Genomic DNA, 25,224 nt, shown 5'->3' on the forward strand with positions numbered 1-25,224 from the left:
CTTAGTTACCCATCACAGGACACACTCGTGGCTGGGAGCCATCGTATGTAATTATTTGTTCTATTTAAATGTTTTATCCCTAATTAATAATGAAACTTTCTTCCACGGTCTGTTGCTCTAATTAAAAGTCAGTTGTGTTTCATTATAATCACAAAACCTTTCGATTTCTCTGAATTTTACTGCATAACAAGCTCTAAATCAACTAATATTGTAGTTTTTTTCCTCCTCAATTTCATGTGAGAATTCGGTTCAACAGACCCTGAACTGGCGCAGGCCGACCGCTAGATGGCACAAGCGCGCCAAAGCACAGGAAACCTGACACAGGAAATAAAAAGTCAGCAAGCCAATCAGTTTCCTTTATTTGTTTAATCAAAACACACGATTTAACCAATTTACCCATACTGGTTTTCAATGGTGGGTCACTTTGTTCCAGTCTCTGAAGGCAGACAAACAGGACTGATGGACAGGAGACAAAGAAAGAAGACAGGCTCCGTGTGCGTGTGTGTGTGTGTGTGTGTGGTGTGTGTGTGTGTGTGTGTGTGTGTGTGTGTGTGTGTGTGTGTGTGTGTGTGTGTGTGTGTAGGCATTTGATCAACATCTTCGACTGAATGTCCACTTAACAAGTCAGACCTTTCTCGCCACCACCGCTTCCATCATTGCCCGCACCATAAAGGTCACAGCATAAGGACCAAAGGTGACCGTGCACGCACGCACACACACACGCACGCACACACGCACACGCACACTGAGAGCCACTCCCTCCCATTCCTCCTGTCCCAGCAATTCCTCTACCCTCATTCATCACTCTCTTTATCTGCCCCTACCCACTTTTTCTTTTGTCTTTGCTCCATTTGAAATTGATTGTCTTCTACCATCACAAAGACACTTGGTTCTCATTGATTGATTGATTGATTGGTTGATTGATTGATTGGTTGGTGGGGGAAAAGGGAGAGAGCAGCGACACTGGGGCTTACAAAGCTGAGGTTCATATGAAGGAAAAAGCCAAACGCTGCCATTTTGATGCAGTGGGAGAAGCTGCGTTTCTGTTGCCGGGGTGTCCAATTGTTTACACGTCACCCCTAGAAGATCAAATTCAGATTAAAAACGGACGATCTGAAGACCAGGCGACGGACAAGACGACGGCACACTCGCACCCATGAGACACAACAAAGGGCAGATACAGACACAGACAGCATGGAGGCTATTTCAGCCCAGGCGAAAGGTTTACATCACACAGAATGACACACCGATGAGGCTGGTACACACACCAATACACACATTTTACATAGGATACAACCACAGACATAGAAGACACATCGAGGTAAACAGAATATTGATTGGCTGCGTGATGATGAAACCAAAGCCCAGTGGCGTGCCCCTCCCCCTTGTTTCTCCCCCTCCCCTCCACCTGTAGAGGTATATTTCATCCTGCAGTTTATATATATTTGTATAGTATTCATGCATAAAAAGAAGCGCTCATCCCAACCGCAATGACAGAGGTGCTTTGGTTGGTTCCTTTTTTTAATGTGGGAAACACACAAGAGAAGCAAAAGAAAGAATGCACAACAAAACGAGTCATCTGGCTGCGTCAGTCTGTAAATCTTTCACATGTTCCACCTGTTTGTTACTCCCCAGGCAACCCCCCCCCCCCCCCCTCAATTAGGTTTCTGCCCAACTCTGACACACAAAAATGACAGCGTGCAATAATAAAAATCAATGAGCCGAATGTCAGATGAGTTTATACTGCGCGCCCTCGCTCAAAGAAAGCTCAAAATCAACAATCATTTCGCTGTGATTCTAACGCCACTCTCTTGTTCCACTGTGTTAACCTTTAGGATAAAGATCTGAGGTATATCGAGATGAATCGTCTGTGCGCCCGCCTTGCTGTGATGCTACCCTGGACGGAGGAGTCGACAAAGGGGGACGTGGATCGGCAGGGGTGGATGGAGGGGGGGGGCGACGTGGGCCTCTGTCAGCAGATATACACACACTCACACTCGGATAAGAAATGACACAAAAATATCTCTGTTGGGAGTGTGTGTGTGTATATTATAGAGGATAGTCTGCAGAGAGGGGGTGGGTTTTTATTAATGTGTGTTTTGTCATTTGACGCCTCCTCTGTCCCCCCCTTTGCCAATATGTGCACTCTATAAATACACTTAGTGTGTATGTTTCTGTGTGTGTGTGTGTTGTGTGTGTGTGTGCGTGCGTGCACAGAGCAGTGTAACCCCCTGGTTGAAGGAAAAAGGCACTCAACTCTCCCCACATGGCAAACACGCCCTTGTGTTCACCATGCAGGACAACTGCTCTGTAGGCATGTGTGTGTGTGTGTTTGCGTGCGTGCGTGCGTGCATACGCATGTGTTTTCTCTGTGTCATACTTGCATGTATGCACGTCCCAGGTCCAGTGCCTGAATAATCTTTGGTATCGATGATGTCCGCTCTGTTCTGTGAGGTAGCCATACACAACAGCTGTCTTTGAAATGTCCCGCGTGTTGCTGCAGAGCAACGACCCCAAACATGGAGGACAGAGACTCACTCCTCCTCCTAGGTTGAGGTGGGCCGCCTGCCCCCCCTGCCCCCTCCTTGTATCCTCTCTAATATGATTATCTCCCGCTAGAAGATGCTACACAACAAGTGGCCTTGCCCCAACAATGGATCAAATGAAACAATGAGGCCGGTTTCCCGTGGTAACCAAAACCACTGCAAGCAGAAGAACGCAGTGACGTCCAGCTTTCGAGGGCTTAAAGTTCGGAGATGAAGGATGAGGTCCATCACACACAGATATTCACAAATCTGCACAGTCGCTTGTGTTATCGCCTCCTGCTCTGTGCATAGATCAGTCCTTTTTCATTTTTCAATGTACATTTTTTCCCCCAACAAGGTGCTTTTTTACATATAGTCTCAGCACAACATAGCACAGTAGTCATGAGAAAGAAACCATGTGTCTATGGTACTCAGTATTACCCGCATCGATAGTTTGGGGAGGGGGGGTGAGAGAGATACAACAATGGTTATAGCAAGAGAGGAGATAGTAAAAAAAACACAACTGGGACGCAACAAAGACATTTAGAGATTATTTACAGAAATAGTGTTTCACTGCGTCGATCTCGCCAGTAGGTTTCTGAGGTATAGAGCAGGCGACGCTGGAATCGTAGACGGAGCGGGGGCACGTGGCGATGGAGCGGGCTGCGGCTGTTCTTTGATTATCATAACGAGGTAAACGTCATTGGCACTCGGGATCCTAAATATATTGTGACATTTGACCTCAGCATTTGGCCACTAGAACAGAGCAGCCAATCCCACCACACACACACACACACACACACCCCTCCCCCATGTGGAGGCATGACACTTTTCTTTGATCATCCCCTGTTTGATTGTTCTTTTCCTTTGGTAACCTGAAATTAACCTCTCGAGCAGTTGTGGGACAAGAGTCTAAAGACAGACATTCAAATATGCATCAAAGATGAAGAGCAGTTGGGCTTTATCAGCTTCTTTGGTGTTTGCGGGGTCACGTGGCTGCTGTAAAAGACTGGGGTCATCTTAAACCGCAGTCACCATGGAGATATGTGCTGCATCCAGAGGCTCCGGACGCGTGTTTTGGGTTCTTTTTGAATAATGCAGAAGGTGGCGCTGGCGCACAGAAGCGAAGCCGGCTGAATCACTGCAGAGAAGCTGCGCACAGGCGGCGCGCTGCGTGCACGACACCCAGTGTGTGTGCGCGCGCGCGCGCGTAGTCGACGGCACATTAAGAACACGCAAACGCGCCTTTCAATCAGCCTGGAAGCGCGTTCCCAACGTGGAGAGAAACCAGACCGCGTCTGATTCACCTGTTTTCCGGTCTTGGTCGTTTTCAGCCTGGCAACAGGTGAACCAACAGCAGCAAATCCCCCCCCCCCCACAAAGTGTGGTTTAGTGTAGATTGATTCGTTGGATTCCTGGTTTACTCGGAGCCGTGTTTGTTAACGCTTGTAGATCTGTGGCTTTAGGAGCTTTTTTTAATGTACAGAAAACATATGAGGAACTATACACCCTGTAGATCTGCAGGATTTAAATCCACCCCCTCCCCCACTTTTAGTCTAAGAGCGGTTCAACTATCAGCCATGTAATTAGGCTTTAGAAAAGGTGGCTGCAGAGGAGGTACCGGGTTGGACGTGGGAGCCGTTGCCGTTTCCATGGGGGGGGTGCACATGGCCGTGGCCGAGCACCCCGTGATTGTGCTCCTCTGTGTCCCAGCGGTCCGGACAGCGACGTCGTGAGTTCATGAAGAAATTGGAAACGGTGGAGAGCTCCAGTCCCAGCTGCTGGGAAATGGTGACCTGCATCTCTTTAGAGGGGCGCCGGTTCTCCCTAAAAATGGCTACCAGGGTGCGACGCTGCAGGTCGGTAAAGACCAGTCGCGGCTTCTTTGGCACCTGGTTCCGCTCTCGTCCTCGGTCCTCCTCCTTGCGTTTACATGCTGAAGGAAGAAGAAAAATAGTTTTTACCACCCACAAAATAAATTGCTTACAGTTGGAAAAATCGCTTTAAAGTGTGTTTTTGCAGTGGCGTGCACGTGTCCTGAGACGACGCATTATTTTCATATAGCGTCAAGACATTTGAAGAAACATCAGTAAACTCCAACCGTGTGTTTCTGTGACTGTGGGAGCGCATCGATGAAAGGAAGAAATATGTTTTGTTTTTAAATTTTATTCAAAATGTTAAACACTTTTTAATCATAGTTCATTCTGGGTTCGGCCTATTATAAAATACTTGCAAATGTTTCTGTGTGGAGATATTTTTTGTTCACCGTTTCCTGTGACGTTTATTTTCGGTTTTCCTTGGGGTTTTTTTTTGAAAAGGGACCTTTACGACGATTTGTAATGTAAAAGATCATCACCAGACACAAATATGCGTGAACAGTTCCCTTCCACCAACATTGCATACATTTGTTAGGATTAATTCCCTCTTTGAGGAATGTTCCAGGTATCTCCAAGTTTCAAAAGTGCAGTTAAATGGAGTGAAACCTGGAGGCTGGAAAATCAATCTTAGGACGTCTGAGAGGAGTGGGAAGCATCTACCAGAATCCGATGTATAGCAGAGTGTGTATACGTGTGTGTGTGTGTGTGTGTGTGTGTGTGTGTGTGTGTGTGTGTGTGTGTGTGTGTGTGTGGAAGGAGGGGGTTAAATCACGCAAAACCTCTCAGCGAGGCTGATGAGTTATAGCTTGTGATTAATTGGGCTGAGCTTCATTTCCGATTTAATGACACGGTAGGTTTGAACCCGAGGCCTTGCAGATTAAACCCCCCTGGATGTAGAATGCTGGCAAGGACGCGGTCGTGTCTGGGTGCGCCGTCGGTGCAGGTTCGGTTCTGGCTGTGGAGGCTGGAGGGAGTCTGTTGTGTTCTGCTGCCCTAAAAAGCTGCAATGATCGATTTTCCGCGGTTTTCTCCTGAACACGTGGTCCAGTAATCAGGGCTCCCTTCCCCACCAGATCGATCCCCATCGATCCGCGAGACAGTGTGCGTGTGTGTGTGTGTGTGTGTGTGGTTGTGTGCGCGCAGGTCGTGCGTGCCCAGCCGGGGCGCGCCTCGCGCCGGGGAGCATAACGTGTGAGCGCGCTTCGGTGAAAGACGGACGCAGAAGAAATTGTTTATCCGGAATAACAGAGAATAACAAAAGAGAGGAAGAAAAAGGAAAGAAGGGAGGAAAAAAGAAAGGGAATGTTTTTCCAGTCCAGTTGGGCGCGAAAATGCTGCCTGCGGTGCAGCGCGGGTGTATGCAAATGATGGATGACATTACAGCAGGTTTAGACAACAACAGTAAACAGATTTGACTGCGAGGGGAGATCAATATGAACGTGCACATGCGTATGCATGCCTGTGTGTAAGCGTGCATGTGTTTGCAATGCCATGGTTCATGCTTTGTTACTGCAAGCCAAGCATAATTAATAAATAAGCCTATTTCTTCTTGGGGACATTACAGCCTGGGCCCCACACATCAGGGGCTTCACAACATCCAACATCTCCCCCACCACTGCGACTGTTTCCCCCTTCTTGTTTTCCTTGATTGTTTTAATTCGGCTGCAGATTGATAGCCCCCTATATTGATTGATCCGCACTTCAGAACCATTTCATGGAACGTTTATTCAATTGGTTCAGGCCGGCCATGCCAGAATCTGCTCGCGGCTCTCTAAGTGCTGTCTCAAACCAAACTCAATACTCCCTAATGTAATGACTGAATGCTGGTGCTAATATAGTGATAATTTAATATGTAATGCCTGTTTTCGAACAACTTGCGCTACCGGCCATTTTACAATGCCAACACCACTCCGGTCCCCCTCCATCAGCTGAAATGGAACTCTGAGGCCTGCGGAGCCGAGAGTTAGCACAAAGACCGGGCCGGTCAATACATATTTCAGATAATCAATAGATACATTTCAAATGAGCCTCCCCCTGCCCCCCAAACGCCTCCTCCCATAGCAATGAATAGGACCACAGGGAAAGTAAAGAGGGAGTTGCTCATTAAAGTGCCCTCTCCTGAGAGGAGAACCACGCTGGTGGAGGCTATCTTTAGTTGCCTCATTACCAAATGGGCTTTCCTGAAGAGACAAGCAAGTCTCAAGTGGCACTTCTTTGTCAAATGTCCTGGTGACTGCTGCAGCCGCCGCTACACTTAATCCTAGCCTTTTGCTGATGAATGAAAAGATGATCTTTCCCTCCTTTAAGAGCTGCTTCATTTCAGGATTTAAGTGGCTACTCCTGATAGCTGCTTGACCTAAATCAAATGTTAATCTTGGGTCAGCTGATATTAAGTCAGCGCGCTCGCATATGCTTGTCAGATCTGGCTGTTCAGGTATTTCAAAACACTCATGTTAAGCCACCTCAATTTTTCTGTTTTGACAGATTTTAGATGGACAGAGGACCCCAGGTCTGCACATGCTACATCTCGGCTACCAATTTCCCAGGCTGATCTTCAGTCCAGCACCATCTGAACGGCTGAAATGTTAAATGTGCAGACACATGGATGCCAAGAAGTCCTCCAGGTATCGCGGTTCGATTGAGCAAAGGTGAGAGCAGAGCCAATGACTGGATGTATGTCACATTTAAAAGGCCATCTGGCCAAAATGAAAAAGGGGAGATTTGACTGTAATCCTCAAAAGACGATGAACCTCCAATATACACAAATCAATGACATAGCTGTAAGGTGTGTGTGTGTGTGTGTGTGTGTGTGTGTGTGTGTGTGTGTGTGTGTGTGTGTGTGTGTGTGTGCGTGCGTGCAGATGAGGGGCAGACGGTGAACTAACCGCACCGTGCTGCTGCTAGTCGACGCCTGGACGGAGTGATGAGATCGGGCTTTGTGTCCGGTGAGACGGGCCCTCTCCCGCCCTGGACGGGCTACTGCAGGCGAGAAACAGTTTGGCGTCAATCACTCTGTGTCACACACCTCTCAGATGTATGCTAATTGATTATATTGATCATGCTATAGGCCTATTCATTGCTGGCAAACAAAACGCCCCCGGTTGCACACCACCACTTTCCGCGGCAGCGCTGCGACCGAAGTGTCTCTTTATTCCGGAGAATGCTCTCGATTGATTGGGATTGCTTTATTCCGAAGCGTTCGTTAATCTGTCAACGTAAATCCCGTGTTTTCCTGTTGACGCCAGTGATCGGCAGCTTCAGAGCCTGGATCAGATATCGGCTTGTAGCCTATAAACCTTGCGCTTAAACACCCGTTTTATCCCCCAACCGACATTCTAAAAACACTAAATAATTCCTCTCATTGACTCCAGAATACTTACAGAAAACAGGATTAAAGGTGTAGGCTTAGTCTGGTGTACAAATAAGTAGATAAATCTCGACGTTGACATTTGATTTATATTTAATCCACGAATTCTTTTAATTGATGTTATGCGTAAAGAGTGCGTAAACCCAAAAATTGAATGAAGTTTAACAAAGAGGGAGGCGAAACTGGTCCGTGCCCAAGACACTTTTATGAATAAAATGGAAGGCGTAGAGAGGAATACGGAAACTTTCATGAAATAAAATGCCTCAGCAACGGAGAGAGAGAGAAAAGAGTTTGTCTGTTTCACTGACAATAACCCGAAATGATGTTGCAATTTACAACTCTTAACACACGATAAATAGCTGTAAGAGTTTTATCAACAACGAGAGGTTCAGATTGTAAATGAAAACTCCATTTAACAGTTATATACAACCTGATGAAAATGAAATAATAAATTCTGAGCGGTCACTGAAGTGCTCAGCAACTCTTGTAAAGCCATCAGATATGTTTTATTCTCATTCATCAACTGGATCAACACGTTACGTATCATCGAGTGAATGCAAAATGATTTATGCTACAGGAAGAGCAATGAAATAAAGACAAAATGGGGCCACGTCTGTGCCAGTAGAGGAAGGGAGGAAGGCAGAGAGGATAGGAGAGGGAAGGAGGGAGCCGAAGAGAGCAGAAGAGAGGAAATCAATACAGATTCAGAGGGAGTCAGATAAGCCTGAACAATGTATAGTGCAGACACACTCTATAACCCAGTCACATGTGGAAGCACTCACAAACACAGACACACACACACGCACAAACATCCTGGGAGGAACACACGCACACATACGTTCATTTAGACGCATCACAAACCCCATAAAGCATCGCAGCCTTAAATTCAAATGACATCACAACCTTGGAGAATGTGCTGATGTGAACAGAACGCTCTCGTTCCTACGGCTGCATCTGCTCTTTGTCTGCTGGGAGATGCTCTTAAGATGGTTCTGTCAAAAAAATCTGCATCCTGGCCCTTCATCTTTGGTTAAAATAGTGAGAGACGGGCTCAGTTTCCAGCCCCAGCTGAGGTCCCAACAGCGTCCTGACAGATGTCTTTGAGGACGTGAGGCGGGACGTGGGGTCCTGAACGTTAACCGCAGATTTGACTGTGTGTACCTCAGAAGATGCTGTTACAAGCATTTACACTGAGGCTATTGGCCTTTCTCTTCCCCGCTCACATCCTTCTCCCTTATGCTTATCAATTATTAAGCTTGATATTGATCCTTTCACTATCCTCTCTCTATGTGGATGCTGACGAAAAACCAAAAACCTGCCTTCCCTCCCTCCGTCGTCAGCATCTCCCTGTTTTTCCATCTGCTTTTGGACTTATCAGATTTGCTTTTTCTTTGTTGAGGCTTCCAAAATTCCCATTTGGATTTTTAGGAAAGATTTAAGGACACAGTGTATATCAATCTTTCATGGCTATAGAGCAAAGGAAAGACAGCTCTAGTAGGAGCTGGGGAGAGGAGAATGCCGTTGTTGGACTTCATATAGTGGCTCACATCCATCCTCCCCTCGTCCTTCAGCCAGCGAGGGGTCATTTTTGTTTTGCTTTGTCCAGTGGCGCCAATCTCCTGAAGCCAAACAACCTCTGCGTCAGTTACCCAGTGAAAGATTAGTGATATTATTGGGAAATGCCTCATAGAGAGGGGGGGGGGGGGGGGGCACCAGCGAGTGAGAGCAGGGGGTAGGGAAGGGGAAACGGCCTTATTGATCTCCTATGTGCAAAGCCAGGCAAACAATGAAAGGACAGAGCTACACTATTAATGACACTCACATCCTCAGCCACTAATCCTCTATCTATCTATCTATCTATCTATCTATCTATCTATCTATCTATCTATCTATCTATCTATCTATCTATCTATCTATCTATCTATCTGGACTGAGACCATTTGTGGATTATTAATCTATTTATTTATTTGTGCATTATTGTGGTGATGTTGGAAATGTTTTGGTTCAGCTGAGACTCTTTTATTTAGTAAAGTGGAATCGAGGTGAAATCTGAGATGTCAGGCTGGCCCGACTTGCCAAATTTAGAACATTTCACGACGGGGCGTTAAAGGCAAAGCCGGAGAGAACGTGTGGATATTACGATTATTGATCAGTGCGCCACGCTTAAAAGGGAGAGAGGGAACTGGCGTATCGATCAGGCCTGGGGTCACCCCGCTTCCCCGCAACTGGCCCCGTAGCCCCGTGTGTGTGTGTGTGTGTGTGTGTGTGTGTGTGTGTGTGTGTGTGGTGTGTGTGTGTGTGTGTTGTGTGTGTGTGTGTTCCAGAAGAGACAAACGGAGTTGTAGGTTTATTGTGAATCGATGGCGATTTGCTTCCGATCAAAAAATATAGACCCGCAAATTCACTCAAACGGCCCCTCTAAATATAAACACACCCGCCACAAACAGCCGCTGACATTTTTATTCCCCGTCTACATTGACCCGGAAATAAAAGTGTTAGTTCTCACTAAGGAAACGGTGAGTTTAATAGTTTTGGTTCTGGAGAAGCCGCTGTGCGCCTGCATGCACTGTCCGTGGTGCTGAATGTTTTCGGCCTACGGCGTAAGTTTGGCGTGCGTGTGGCTCGTGAAGCTGTTGTTTCAGCATGATTTGTTTTTCTGTGGTAATGAAAGGAGAGATTCTTACCAGCCAGCCGCAGAGCAGACATTCGTTGGAACTCGGGCTCCTGCAGCCACCTCCACATTCTCCTGAAGGTCTCCCGGCCTGACTTGAGCTTACTCCAGGGTTTGGGGTTCCGGAGCAGGTCTGAGAGTGTTCCCTGTGAGCGGCTCAGGATTCTCTGGGCGAATATGGCCTGTGGGATGGAGTACCTCTTTAACTCGGCCGTTATTCGCTGAGCCACCTCTTTTGTGTTGATTTCTTCTGCTTGAATGCCTGAACCCGCTACTCCCTGCCCGCCTCCGTGGCCGTGCCTCTCCCGCTCCGCCAGCATTACTGCGCCGTTCGCCTGGGAGTGCAGGTGACTGTGCGGGTGGTGGTGCATGCCGTTGAGATTGGAGATCATTCCGTGGCTGTGGCCCCCTAAACTCCTGGCGAGGTGCTCCTGGTCGCTTCGGGACAGCATGCTGGCATGGGACTCGAACCCGGACACCGGCGAGAGCATTTTACTGTCGTTGGAGAGGTGCGCGCTTGGACCGTAGGCTGAGAGCGGCTGCTGGGAGTTGTGCAAAGAGCCTAGTCCGCTGGACAAAGGGGACAGCGATCCGTGGCCCATTCCGGACACCGACATTTCTTTGGGGTAGTGTCCGTAAAGGTTGCTCATGCTGGCGAGCCCCCGGTGATCGTCCCGCATCAGCGTGAAGCTGCCGCTGACGTTCCCGGCGGAGAGTCGTTGATGTGCGGCGGCATGGTGGTGCGAGTGATGGTGGTGAAACTTATCCGAGACGTTGGATATCGGAGGTAGATGCTGGAGGGGGGTCAGGGCGGTGTACGTGTTGCTAAGACTCATGCCGTTCTCGCACATGCTGATGGACGGGTGTAGGTGTCCAGAGAGCGCGGACGGGTCTGTTCTATAGTCCCCGCCGGGGCCCTCCAGGAGAGAAGCCATGCCGGACACCATCGCTGATCGCGAGCCCGGAACGTGTGAGACCAGATCCCGCGGAGTAGAGCTGGGGGATGGCGGCGGCCGTGCGTGCGGAGAGTTCATGAGGTCTCCCGCCTGGGAGTGCGATGAGACGCTGTGGAGATTCTCTATGGTGAGCTCCATAGTGGAAAGGACATATGTTTCCCCGTCCCACCCTCCCCACCCTCTCCCCTGTCTCTCACTCTCACTCAGGGACGCGCACTCTCTCTTCACCTCCTTCCCTCGCGGAGCGATAAAAACGCCAAACCGTTTGAACACCGATCCATGGATTAAAAGTCTCTCGTCAATCGAGTTGCAGTTGCGACGTTCCGAACCCACAGACCCGAACCCGTGCGTCTCCCTGGCGCCTTTGTGGTTTGTGCACTGATGTGAATAGATGCTCTCCGGGGCTATATCTCATCTCTGGTCCAACAGCGCTTCCACTAAGAGCAGGTTGAGCTGTGTGTCACACAGATGGGAGCGCGCATCCGTGCGCACGAAGTGTGGGGCGGGTGGGAGACGTTTTAATATCACTCTTACAGACTGGGATGGAAAGGGCAACTGGAAAACATCATTTTACATGGAATGGCTACACATGACCCTGCACTTATGAATAATCTTCACCCATGCGTACGATGACGTTGAAACGATACCTGTCCCCTCGTGGCCATCAGACACGCGCTGCCGGGAAGGTGAACGTGCGTTAAAACGCAGACAGTATCAGCTTCCTAACGCAGGGCTTCCTTAAAGATAAACTTTGTTTTCCCACGGACTGTATGGTTTTGCATTTATGCGCTTAGCGATAAACCCGATCGAAGTATTGATTGACAGAGATTAATGACGTGGCGCACACCGGCGCGGGGGGAGGGTGAAGGAGGTCAAAGAGAAAGTTAGGATCCTGACGCCAAGGAGACCGTGGAGACAAAGACCCCTGGTTTTGTCTAGGCGAAGTTCAACAGAGTTCATTGCTCTCAATAATGACAATAATGATAAAAAAAGAAGAAGAAGAACGTTGAATTACTTACGAAATATGCTCAAGTGTTTGAATTCTTTGCATTTACTTAGCTGCGGGTGTTTTTAGAGGCTTCAACAGCGCCATCATCGTCTCAGGAGTCTGTGTAATCTTGTGATTTTTGAACTCCTCTCAGAAGAAAAAAATGATCGGGTTTGTTAATACTATTGTCGAAGCGCTAAAGGTTACATCAAAAGGATATATTGAACACACCATGCCCTGTCAGACCTTCCCAAATGAAGGATTTACTTTTTATTTTAGTGTGGTCGACGCAAATTCAATCTAAATAATCATTTAAAACACTGCACCTTTGTGATTTGATAGAAGGCCTCTAATATTTAATGACGATTAACACTAATTACATGTTAACATAACACAGCCGACGTGACTGAGGCCACTAAATCAAAATAAACGACTTTAACATGATTGTTTTAATATTTTCCAAATGTCTAATGGAATCAGCAAGCGCGTCGATCGGTGCTGTTAAATATCATAAAGCCCCGTGGTCAAGATGCTCGCCCTAAAGTTTACAAATCGATCGCCACGTTCGATATATTGATCATCGATCACTGCATTTTCGCGCGGCCTTGTTTGCTGTTGCTCAGGCGTTTGCTTTGGATCGTTTTAGATGCTTTACCAGGTCATATTTACTGGCACCGGAAGATTGTTGGGGGGGGGGAAACAAATGTCAAACCCGTCGTGTCGTTAAAAAAGTTTCGATAAATTCCGGGTTGGCCTTCATCCTCCTCCTCCTCCTCCACCTCGCTTTGTTTCATGCTTACAGGGCATTACATTTACATAGAATATGTATACATTTACGTTACATACAAAAAAGTTAAAAGAAAACCTCTCCGGCTTTTAATGTAAATTTCATTTAGTTTCGCAACCATGTTTTATTTCGGATATAACACGCTTTGTAACACAGTTTGTGTTCTCTTTAGCCACTCCTAAATCGATAAACGGTAGTTAAAGGAAGCTGTCCTTTTTTTTTTTTTAAATGTACTGAATGTATATCACATTCTTTTCGGTTATCTAAAATACGTTAATTACTTACGCCGGTGTGGCAAAACTGCAGGCCCAACGGGGACAACACAAGAATCTGAAGTCTTTCTCGGTCCCATTTTATTTATTTAATTAAATTCTATTTATAATTAGATAACTGATGGCATATTTGGCGAAAGAAAAAAAGCGACATTGATTTTATTTAATTCCTTTCTTTCACGAATCTTCCAAAATAAGCGTATTTCCTCTGACAATTAAAACAGTTTCTCCATGAATATTTCTGATACGCTGGCAGAATTTCAAATATTTTCGCACATGAATCTGGACAAAATAATTCTGGAATTACTTAATACACAATGATTAGGTAACTGTAATTAATATTATCAGAGATTTTCATTAAAGATAATAAAAGTGGCAAAATGTATCACAAGACACAAAACTTTGAATAATAATAAAAATAATTAGGCAGAAACCAATAATAGCATCATATGGAAATTCATATCTCTTGCAATTAACTTGGATTATTTTCTTGTAATCTCATCCATGATTTGAAATAAGAAATGAAACCAAACATCAAAACTGAATAACAGCAGGTATTCAAAAACATTCTTCAAAAACTTCTTTATTTTTCCATATAATGGTGGCTTTGACAAATTTTATATTGTCATTTTTGCATTAAATCAACTTAATGTTGTACTGGTGAGAATCACATTGTAAGGGCAGCTTTTATATCCACCAGTTATAGCAACCGTGACATTTTCATAATAATTTCATAATCCTATATTTTTATCAACTAAAAATGCACACAAGTTCAACTACGGGATCCATATCCTCTCAGGCAGTGGTTGCTAAGAAACAGACAGAGAGATGTATTGAGACAGAATAGTCAATCAATTCTGCATGCGTGTGTGTGTGTGTGTGTGTGTGTGTGTGTGTGTGTGTGTGTGTGTGTGTTGTACAGCTAGATTGTTTCTCTATGTTTTGTTTTAGCTGCATTTTTTGTGGAATCTTTAAAATATGTTCAAACCTATTTTTTTAAAAAGCCGACATATTTATTAACACGTTACTGAAAATGAGATTACCACATGATGGGATTTTTAACAAATCCTTTGGCTGCACTTTTCATCCCACCAGAGGAACCTCAGCATCGGCCCCTGGTTGAGACAAAGGTCGCACGTAACTTCTCTGCCTCTCAGCGATTATCCGCTTTACATCACATCTCTTGCTTCCAGTTTGAGGCTTGTCTAGGAAACTCTTATCTTCAACCTACAGAGACAAAGCAGCAGATTATTAGTCAGCTTGACTTGCGTTGGACGTGATACCCAGAAGGGACACAATTGGGTGCCGTTGTCTTCAACACAGATCGAAAACAGCCTTGAAACAACAAAACCAGCTTCCCGAACTCATCGGTGAGGCCAATATTTTAGCTTGAACTATCAAAATACTTCTATAGTTTAGAGTGATATAAATATTTACTGTGGTGAGAATGTTATTTAAAGTGCTGTTGAAGTATCTTCCCCTGGTCTCCTACAGCAGGATGAAGAAGAATATGTTGGTTTTATACACTCCATTGATTTTACCTTGAACAATGAGAGTGAGAGAAAGAGAGGGAGAGAGAGGGGAGGAAGAGAGAAATGGGAAATAGATGAACAGCACAGGAGGCAAATGCTGATTTTCTTCTTCTTTCATAACAAATCCTGGTGTGTGTTTGTGAAGTCTTCATCACGCTTGATCTGAGATGATCCAAAGCACAGAAACAGGTGTGACAAGAAGAAAAGGAAGAAGAAGAAGGAGGAGGAAGAGGAGGGCAAGGAAAGGGAAGAGAGTTGGACTGGTGTTAAGGTGATTAGTCTGGTGGGTTGGCGATAGAGAGAGCTGATCAATAACCTATTGATCTCCTATTGCGAGTGTCAGGGGGGTAGTGGGAATGAGAGGGAGGGTGAAAGAGCGGAGAGGGAGGGAGTCAGTCTGGGCTTGACTTTTAAACATCCTTACACTTTGCAAATGATAAATAACCCATTAGACCCCAGGAAGGCTTTAAAGTTTCATAAAACCACACAGCTGCGGTTTTATGAAGTCTCGTGGTTGCGCGAGTTGGGCACGGGCGATTTTTCCAATGGTGGCTGCACGCAAAAGTGAAAAAGAAATCATTTCTGTGAGTGCAGTGGAGGAACTATCGAGCTCAATGCAGAGAACTTACTTAGCAGACCATTACTTCAGAGAACTCCTCCAGGCTGAAATATGCACCGAAGCAGGTCCGACTCGATAGCTCGTCACCCCGGAGCCCTGAAGAATGTCTGCAATAATTCTGAGAGAAGCAGGTGACACACGAGTGTAGAGGAATGCAGGGACATGAGCTGCAGGATGTTTAGCACACAATGTCCCACCTTTTAGCTTTATCATTGTAAACCATTAAAGATTTTTTACAGCTAACTGTAGATTCCCCTCTCCAGAGGTGGCTCCCTGATGTAAATTGGATTGAGCAGGGGAGAGGGTGGGAGGTGAAAGGTCACATGCACCTTGAAAATATCACAGCCCGGAGGAAGAACGGCAGGGAAACGGGGTAGAGGAGCGTTATTGACGACGGCTCCTGGACTGACGGACTTTTAAATCATCTCGTTTTCAAGCCTTCAGTGTTCTCTGAATTTTCTCAACCTCTTCTGAAATGTATCTCACCTTCTAATGTCCTTGGTGATCAGTGCCCCCCACAAACCACACACACACAACACACACAAAACCACACAGCTCTGGTCTACCTGCACAGCTGAGAGCACCTCCCCCATCCAGTGTCCCTCAAATTAATGTTGACATATTGACAAGTGATGGGCCAGAAAGGCATAGATCATCCGATGAGAGAGGAGCACAAACAGCCAGCGTCCTTACTGTCCACACTGCAGCCGTCGAGTATATTCCAGTAAAACTGTCATTCCGTCACGCAAATGTTACTCGAAAAATTCTCTTCAAAGGCAACTTGCATCAAAAATAATATCCCTTCCATTCAGCCTTTCTGCCCAAGATAGCCATTTCCCTTATCTGCCGTGCCCTATTGTAACCAGTCTATCTGTCCTACTGCTGTCGTCCAGCACCATTAGCACTATAGCTTTTAGCACTGTGCTTCACCCTTGAAATCACTTGACATATCATTCGTGTGTGATTAACATTTATGACTTAACATGCCGACAGATTTCTCTATTTAATTAATGAAGTAGTATGCTTGTTTGTCAAAATATCTTAAGTAGAATCCATCCTTTAGATGACACAAAAAAAGAACAGTAGTGATAAATTAGATTATTCAGAGTAGATATCCTTTTTCCTTCTCTTGATTTGACCATAAAAATGAGTGACAGCTTTGGCCTTGAAGAGTCCCCTCTCAGTTGATTCGCTTCATTTCTGGGTCACTGGTGCAGACAGACATACGTGCGGTCTGCAGCACAAACCTTTGATCCCGTGTAAACTGGGTAAGATGCTGCTAACAATGTACAAAGTTCCACATGCTCAATATGCCAATTACACAGACGAGGGTACAGAGAAGGCAGATGACAGCCAGTCAGTGAAGTGCTTTTACCCTCTTCAAGCATGAACTGACCCGCATCACTCCCCCTACCCATGACCCTCAGGACAAAGGTCAACTCTCATGGAGTCAAGGGGCATTCCTGGAACAAGAGGCATTGCCGTGGCAACCACAGCCGATAGAGGAGACGCACAGATGTGACGTGTTCCACACAGCAGGAAAACAGGGTTGACGTTTACAGGCCAACATGAAAAACCATCTTTGGATTCTGAAGAATACTCAGAACGTGTACATGAAGATGACCTTTATAGGAAAGGGCAGACAAGATTCCTGGAGGAGTTCCTGGCTCAGTTTAAACATAAAATGGAGCTTTGCTGCATCCCTGATAACACCATTGTGTGGCACCATCTTGTGGCTGTATAAATGATTGAGGGTTATATTTTGCCTGCAACTCGACCACCGCATGATCAGTGTTGTTTGCATGGAATTCTTTTTATTACATGGACAGCTGAGCACAGATGCTTACACCTTAACATCATATACAGTACAGGCCAAATGGTGCTACACACCTTCTCATTTAAGTAACTTTCATTTCTTAAAGTAATGACGGCCTTTTATTTCTCTTTACTTACCTGATTTTTCTTGCCATAATAGGAATTTTAACAATTGTCTAACAGGGCTGTAAAGAGTAAAGAGTGGCTATTTTGAAGAAACTAGAATATAAGACATGTTTTCACATAATTCCGAATGTGTCCATTCATAGTTTTATTGCCTTCAGTGAGAATGTAAATAGTCATGAAAATAAAGAAAACGTATTGAATGAGAATGTGCCTCCAAACTTTTGGCCTGTATAGAGGGGAAAGCATGCACACATGCACGCAGAGAGAACCCAGTTTGACAAGTACTGGGCTTCTTGGCTGACTGGTATAAGTTCAGTTCTTGATTAATATTGCCCTACAGACCGTTACACTATACCTATATGATGCACAAGTGCCTGCTCTTTGTGTGAAATTCTTTTCACGAAATCTCCAGATGTGCAAACATCTATAACAATCAGTCAAGGAAAACAAAAATGCTGCCAATAGATGTCTGGGTTTTAAGACGTATATCACATTTTTCTGATCTCAAAAAAAAATCTGCTGTTCACATTGTGGATGGGGACAGTGCCGGCTGTTGAACTGGTTAGACAGCGGTTGGCGAAAAGTTAAAACAGTCCAACCAGACGCCTGAATCTGGTTTGTTAAGAACTCATCTGCATGTCTGTGTGCAGACGAGTGACATGAGCTCAAATAACATCAGAAAAAAATAGTAACCTCCAACAAAAGCATGAATTTGTGGACCAGAGTTGACTGAAGAACAGCGTCCGCAGAGGCAAACCTGCATTCGCAGTAATCCAGAATGAACAATGCCTATTAGTGTTTAGGTTTTTAGTGCTTAGATATAACACTTCTTTCACTTTGTCACACACGCACAGACACGCCTGTGTGAGAAGAATTATTGTTGTTATTACTATTATCGTTTCAATGCTATAGTAATTATAGTAAGTAGATTTAGAATGTTTAATCAAAAGGAATGTATGAGTGTTTGAACCAAGTATTGAAGCTGTTAGGTACCCAGCACTGAGAGGTACCATGTTCAAGGACACGAGGAAGTCGGAGAAGGAATCATGAGGTCAGATTGACATAAATCTTGTGTGCACCAAATAAAAGAGGAGAGCGAGCAGCAGATGGACGGAGTTGAGAGAGGAAGCTTGAACTGCTCGTCAGCTCTCCCTTGCAAGGCCTCCTGTTGTTTGCGTGGTTGATCTGAGTCTAGTAAACGAACAGCGCGGGTGACCAAACATCACCCTCACAAAAATTGGTCCTTCGAGCCGGATCCCAAGACCTGGAGAGGAGCGCCGTGGGACGACCGAACACCTAAGTCTGTGCACAGCCGGAGTCAAAAGACGTCCGAAGTGAAAGACCTTTCAACATGAGTTGACGGAAGGCCGGTCTTCGTCCCTCCCAGGGCGACCATCTCCAGTGACGGGAAGAAGGCACCAAAACAACTCAGAGAGAAACCATAGAGACAACGGAGTGAGTATAAGATACGAAAAGCGCTACACGGAATATACCGCGGTATTGCCTGCCTGGTCATCGGGAGAGAAGCAGAGGCAAGATACACCCGCCTCCTCGGAGGTAGAAGCCTGGTGTATACTCTCCTGATTAAAAAAGAGGGGTTATAAGGCCACGGCAGAGGGACTGAACTAGATATCCTGTATGGATTGAGGGTTGTTCAGTCGGGAGATCAGGCGTCTCCACTCAAATACATAAAAACTGATAAATAAAGTGCAAACATGGGCAACCAACATTCCACAAAAGGTGCTGAATTCGAAATCCCAGCATCATGTAAACACACGAAAGACAAAAGACTGACAAAAGTTTTGAAGACTATAGCATGAGAATGAAAGATGTGTTCCGAAAAAATAGTGGAATTCCGTATGCGGAAGAACCAGAAGGTCCCTACCAACAGCAGTTAAAGCAAGCTATACATGGGGGATCAAAATCAGAGATAAAAACCTGGGTAGAGAGACAATTAGTTGATTTCGGAACTTGTAACCTAAACCGCTATGAACAACATGCTATGCATGCTGAAAGACAATGCCAAAAAAGTAAGAACCAATCAACAGGCATGTTTTTCAATGCCAACCCTCTCCCAAGCCGAGGCCGCGGACGTGGGCGAGGCTGAGGCGGAAGGGGAGGAGGAGGCAATTTCCGTGAAAATGATCAGTGTCATTATTGTAAAAATTATGGACACTGGGAACGTGATTGCAAAAAGAAACAACGTGACCAGAGATACAATAGAGGACAGCAGCAAGGTTCTAATCCACCTCAACAATGACTAGAACCGGAAAAAGAAAACAAAAAAAATTAAAACAAATCAGGGCACAAAATTTGACCAATTTGAAAAAGATGACCTAGAAGATGTTTTAGACTTAGAAACCATCTTCCTGTTTGCTGAAGGCAAACCAGAAATACAACTGACCGTGTTAGGCAATTCTTTAACATTCTTAGTAGACACGGGTGCAGGTAAATCAGTAATTAGAGATCCAATAGCCCTGACACCAACTTCTACACAGATTTTTGTGAGATCAGCAAATGGTCTCAAACTAAAGAAAGAATGTCAGTTCCTGTAGATGTTTGTGACCCTGTAAGTGGAATCACACTTAAAGCTCCTTTCGTGATCTCCACCACATGTCCCGTAAATCAATTAGGAAGAGATCTTATCTCTCAGCTTCAGTTGATGATTCGTACCACAGCCGAAGGGATGTGGTCTGTAGATAGAATGGTTAATCTGTGGGTAAGAGAAGCAGATGATGTCATTCTTAGGACTTGTGAATTTTTGCAGATCATGGATCTTAGATTATGCGAAAATAACTGCCCCTTTACAAGCATTGATGTATGATAATCCCTTAGCAATGACTGATGTGTTAACTTGGACCCCTGAAGCTGAAGAAGCATTCACACACACAAAGCAGGCCCTTGTAGGTGCTGGAGTGTTAAAGCTGCAAGACTATCAGAAGCCTTTTGAGCAGGTCGTAGATTGCAAAGGTAATTTTATGACTTCAGTTTTGTTGCAGAAGCACGGAGATAAGAGGCAGCCAGTGGCCTACTACTCCCACAAGCTAGAGCCCGTAGTTTGTGCACTCCCACCATGCGTTAAAGCAGTGGTGGCAGCATCTGAGGCAGTAAAAGCCTCCGCAGGAGTGGTGCTATATCATGAGCTAACTTTGCTAGTTCCACATGCAGTGTCAATACTGCTGCTACAAAGTAAGATAGCGTTCCTGTCGCCAGCACGTCATCTTTCCTGCATGGCAGTGGTGCTGTCTCAGCTGAATCTGACGATTCGTTGCTGCACGACCTTAAACCCAGCAACGCTGCTACCCACCGCAGAAGAGGGACACCAGCACAACTGCCTGGATGAGGTCTCCACCAAGGTCCTGCCGCGACCAGATCTCAGTGATGTCGCGTTGACTACAGGACAGACACTCTTTGTGGATGGATCATCGAGAAAGGATGACTGTGGACGCACTAGAACTGCCTATGCAGTAGTCACAGCAACTGAGGTGGTGGAGGCGAAATCACTTCCCTCCTCCTATTCTGCTCAAGCTGCAGAACTCATCGCACTCACACGTGCCTGTGAACTAAGCAAAGGACAAGATGTTACCATTTATACAGATAGTCAATATGCTTTTTCCACGCTGTTTGTGTTTGCTCAACAATGGAATTTAAGAGGGATGAAAATGTCGACCGGCAAACCGGTCATGCATGCAGAACTGTTAAAAAAGTTATTGGCAGCAGTACAGCAGCCACGCAAAATAGCTGTATGTAAATGCACTGCACATACTAACAACACAGACGCAGTCTCACAAGGCAATGCCTTTGCTGACAGAGCCGCAAAGGCTGCAGCAAATAACAACACACTTCTTGATAATGAGGAATCATTTACCTTAGAACCTGCAGATAATGATATTCTAAAAGAAATGCAACAAAGTGCTCCAGAAAAAGAAAAGGCCATGTGGAAGAAGCGAGGAGCCAAACTGGATGATAAAGGACTATTAACCATAGGAAACAAGCCAATCCTTCCCCGGAATATGCATAAATGGGCAGCATTAGTGAGCCATGGGCCATGCCATGTCTCAACAGGAGGGATGGTACAGATGGTTAATGAACATTATTATACTATAGGATTTCATACCTACTCAAAAAAGTTTTGTTCACAATGTGCTATTTGTGTAAAACACAGCCCACAGGGAGCCCTTAAGGCCCCTGCAGGCACTACACCATTACCAAATCATCCATTTCACACAGTTTTTCTAGATTTTATTCAGCTAACACCATGTGAAGGTAAACAATATTGTCTAGTAGTGTTAGATGGATTTACTAGGTGGGTAGAAATTTTCCCCACAGCAAAAGCAGATGCACTGACAGTAGCAAAAGTTTTATGTAGAGAAATCATTCCCAGGTTTGGCATCCCGAAGGTCATCTGGAGCGACAATGGAAGCCATTTTGTAAATGAGATAGTGAAAACTGTTGGAGTAACTTTGGACATTGATTTGAAGAATCACTGTGCATACCACCCTCAGAGTGCAGGATTAGTTGAAAGAGTCAACAGTACTATTAAGAACAGACTAAAGAAGTGTATGGACGAGACAGGAAAGAACTGGATGTTTTGTCTCGACCTGGTGAAATTATGGATGCACATAACACCACACAAGAAAACAGGCATCACACCCTTTGAAGCATTATATGGGTGGCCTTATTGCCTACCATACTTTGCAACTACAAATGAGCTAAAACATGTTGAGGAAACAATAGCAGATTATCTCAAAAAAGTGTTACTTAACCGATGTGTGAATACTGTAAATGTTCTGCCTAGTCCTGTGTCTTCCACAGATTCCACCCCCCAGGAACCCATTCAACCGGGCGACTACGTGTGGGTGAAGAAGTTTGTGCGGAAGAGGTGGAACACGCCTAGGTGGGAAGGTCCTTATCAAGTACAGCTGACCACAAAGACTGCAGTTCGAGTGGACGGGAAACTGTCGTGGATACACCTTTCCCATTGTAAGAAACAGAAAATTCTTCCAGGTGAAGGCAAGGGAGCAGTGGCTGACTCTCCGTAAATGGCTGACGGCCTGTATAGGTCCAGCAACGGCTGAACCCCGTCGGAACCTGTGAAGGAGAGCTAAAAGGAAATGAAGTTGTTCTTCCTAATTGTGGTGAGTGCTGTGACGGCGGGACTCGTGAGTCTTGGCCTTTGGAACTTCCGACAGGAGGGAGGTAATCAGGGACAGAAAGGTGCTCTGAGACAGGATGAGAGCTACGCGCGCGCTAAACGCACCGTAGTTAGCCACTTAGAACATTCGTGGTTAGAACAAAATCCAGAGTCCTCACACACTTACAGTTTGAATACATGGTGGCGCTATGCTAATTTCACAGCTCGGACACAGAATCATTCAACACAGAGGTGTCCAGCAGGTTATAACTGTACATGTAACTATCCCGCTTTCGCGCCAGGAGAGATTTGAATGACGAGTTCAAACCACACGACTCAGTGTGGGGCACAGATGTACCACGAGAGTTTAAGCATTGGTCAACCGGAAATAAAGTGACCTTGACACTCTTTCCGTGGCTAGGAATAGGAAAGAACATATTGAGATTGGAAACAGTTGATTACAGGTTGAAAGTATTTACTAATTTGACAAAAGTTGCTCTCGCAGGAGTCAAGGAAGAAATGACAGCGCTAAGACTGATGACCATGCAGAATAGGATGGCCTTAGATCTCATAACGGCCCCCCAGGGAGGAGTTTGTGCAATGGTAGGAGATTACTGTTGTACGTTCATCCCAGAGAATGATGCGGACGGTCACCTGATAGATAACGCATTGAAAAATTTAACTAAACTACAGAGAGCTATGATTGATGATGGTAGTCCCCCACCAGACTGGCTTACAGGAATGTTGTCAAGGTGGAGGGAACTGTTGTTCAAGATAGGAATGATGATAGGGATAGTGCTGCTAGTATTAGCCATACTAGCTTGCTGTGTAGTACCTCTTGTTCGGGGTTGCATTGGCCGGCTCGTGGGATCAGCTGTTACTAGTACTTTGCTGCAGGTGGAAGAACAATCTCTACTGGACAACGATGAAGAGGAATCAGAAGAAGAATGGACAAATGTGACACAAGATGTAAATGAAATGTTTAAGATGTCTTAAGCTGTACACATGTTGAACTCTGAGTGTAAGAAATGTGTTTCTAGGAAAATGACGTAATGCATTTAAATTTCATGAAATGAAAAGATGTAATACTGACAATGAGAATCTAGACGCATTTAACGATAAACAGGAGGGAAATGTGAGAAGAATTATTGTTGTTATTACTATTATCGTTTCAATGCTATAGTAATTATAGTAAGTAGATTTAGAATGTTTAATCAAAAGGAATGTATGAGTGTTTGAACCAAGTATTGAAGCTGTTAGGTACCCAGCACTGAGAGGTACCATGTTCAAGGACACGAGGAAGTCGGAGAAGGAATCATGAGGTCAGATTGACATAAATCTTGTGTGCACCAAATAAAAGAGGAGAGCGAGCAGCAGATGGACGGAGTTGAGAGAGGAAGCTTGAACTGCTCGTCAGCTCTCCCTTGCAAGGCCTCCTGTTGTTTGCGTGGTTGATCTGAGTCTAGTAAACGAACAGCGCGGGTGACCAAACATCACCCTCACACCTGCATGCAGCCCAACTGGCAAAGCAGTCCCTGAGGCATCTCCAAGAATGTGCCAAGGATCTTCTAATGAAAAAAATGTGTGGTGCAATAATTTAATGCCATCATGAAAATTCTCACTGGTTAAATATTGGTATGGCTGTTTTTTTTGCTGTGGGAGGTCATGTGAGTATGAGATGCTGAGGATGAAAAAAAAAACCCTCAGACTTATAAAAACCCAGATGACACATCTTTAGCTAAATGTGACAAAGTCTAAAAATGAAATGTAAATATTGTAAATAAATGTAAATGTTGATTGTAAATGTTAAATGTCTTGCCAAGTGTAAAACTAAAACTCCACATCAAACATGGAAGGAAAGATGACAAGACCTAGACCAAACCTTGCTGCCCTTTCAAATTTTGCTACTGCTGCGTTTACCTTGTTTGTGTATTAGTGCAAAAATATGATGGCTGGACTACTGTCAGTGGATGATGACAGCCAATATGCAACCTAACATAGGCTACATGCTAACTCATATGTTTAAAGGTGGAGTTTGCATTTTTAAAAACAAACAAACAAACAAACAAACAACACCCTCTGTCATAATGCTAGTTTAGTATTGCCAACGCTGCTATTTTGGTAAAGATAGAGGTAGTGTCACCATAACACTTTACTACGACATACTTTCATAACTGCATGCCATGAACGAGACATTTTAGCAATTTTGCTAAGTGTTGCTGCTACCACAGGTGACCACGGTAGATCGGGAAGACAGGTAGAACTCGCTCGCGAAGTAAGTTGAGGGGCGTGGCTTTTTTCAGAGACACGAGGAAGGGCGGGAAGGGGGAGAAGCGAGGCTAAGATCAAATGTTGCGACCAGTTTTAAAAAAGCAAAGCCCAATTTTACTGTGTAACATACAGCAAAGATTTAGGTAGCACTTTTCGAGAGTCAGCAGGAATTGACATAACACCGAAGCTGACGGGCATGCCTTCCGCCAAACCAGAGGGAGGGGTTATGGGCGTGGCCAAGCGCGGTTGGGGGCGGGGATTTAGTTTTAAGCTCGGCGAGACGT

General features: G+C 45.2%; 2 protein-coding genes across 4 annotated transcripts; one reads left to right on the forward strand and one right to left on the reverse strand.

Moving 5' to 3' along the window:
• Window positions 1-347: 347 nt before the first annotated feature.
• onecut3b (one cut homeobox 3b) lies at window positions 348-11,551 on the reverse strand. 3 transcript variants are annotated; one of them, XM_057056480.1, is made up of 3 exons: window positions 10,454-11,551; window positions 7,293-7,381; window positions 4,226-4,461 (listed from the first exon to the last, which is right to left on the reverse strand). In XM_057056480.1, the coding sequence occupies exons 1-3, from the start codon at window positions 11,532-11,534 to the stop codon at window positions 4,363-4,365; spliced, it is 1,269 nt and encodes a 422-aa protein (XP_056912460.1). In that variant the 5' UTR covers window positions 11,535-11,551; the 3' UTR covers window positions 4,226-4,362. The 3 variants fall into 3 exon arrangements, with proteins under 3 accessions (XP_056912459.1, XP_056912460.1, XP_056912461.1); XM_057056481.1 differs by having other exon boundaries at window positions 4,322-4,461; window positions 7,288-7,381; XM_057056479.1 differs by lacking the exon at window positions 7,293-7,381 and having other exon boundaries at window positions 348-4,461.
• A 6,853-nt stretch (window positions 11,552-18,404) lies between these two features.
• LOC130539191 (protein NYNRIN-like) lies at window positions 18,405-24,103 on the forward strand. The gene is made up of 2 exons (XM_057057382.1): window positions 18,405-23,688; window positions 23,750-24,103. Exon 1 carries the CDS (start codon window positions 20,268-20,270, stop codon window positions 22,575-22,577), a length of 2,310 nt encoding a protein of 769 aa, XP_056913362.1. The 5' UTR covers window positions 18,405-20,267; the 3' UTR covers window positions 22,578-23,688; window positions 23,750-24,103.
• The last annotated feature ends 1,121 nt before the right edge of the window (window positions 24,104-25,224 follow it).

Source organism: Takifugu flavidus, chromosome 15, assembly GCF_003711565.1.
Source record: "Takifugu flavidus isolate HTHZ2018 chromosome 15, ASM371156v2, whole genome shotgun sequence".
NCBI lineage: Eukaryota > Metazoa > Chordata > Actinopteri > Tetraodontiformes > Tetraodontidae > Takifugu > Takifugu flavidus.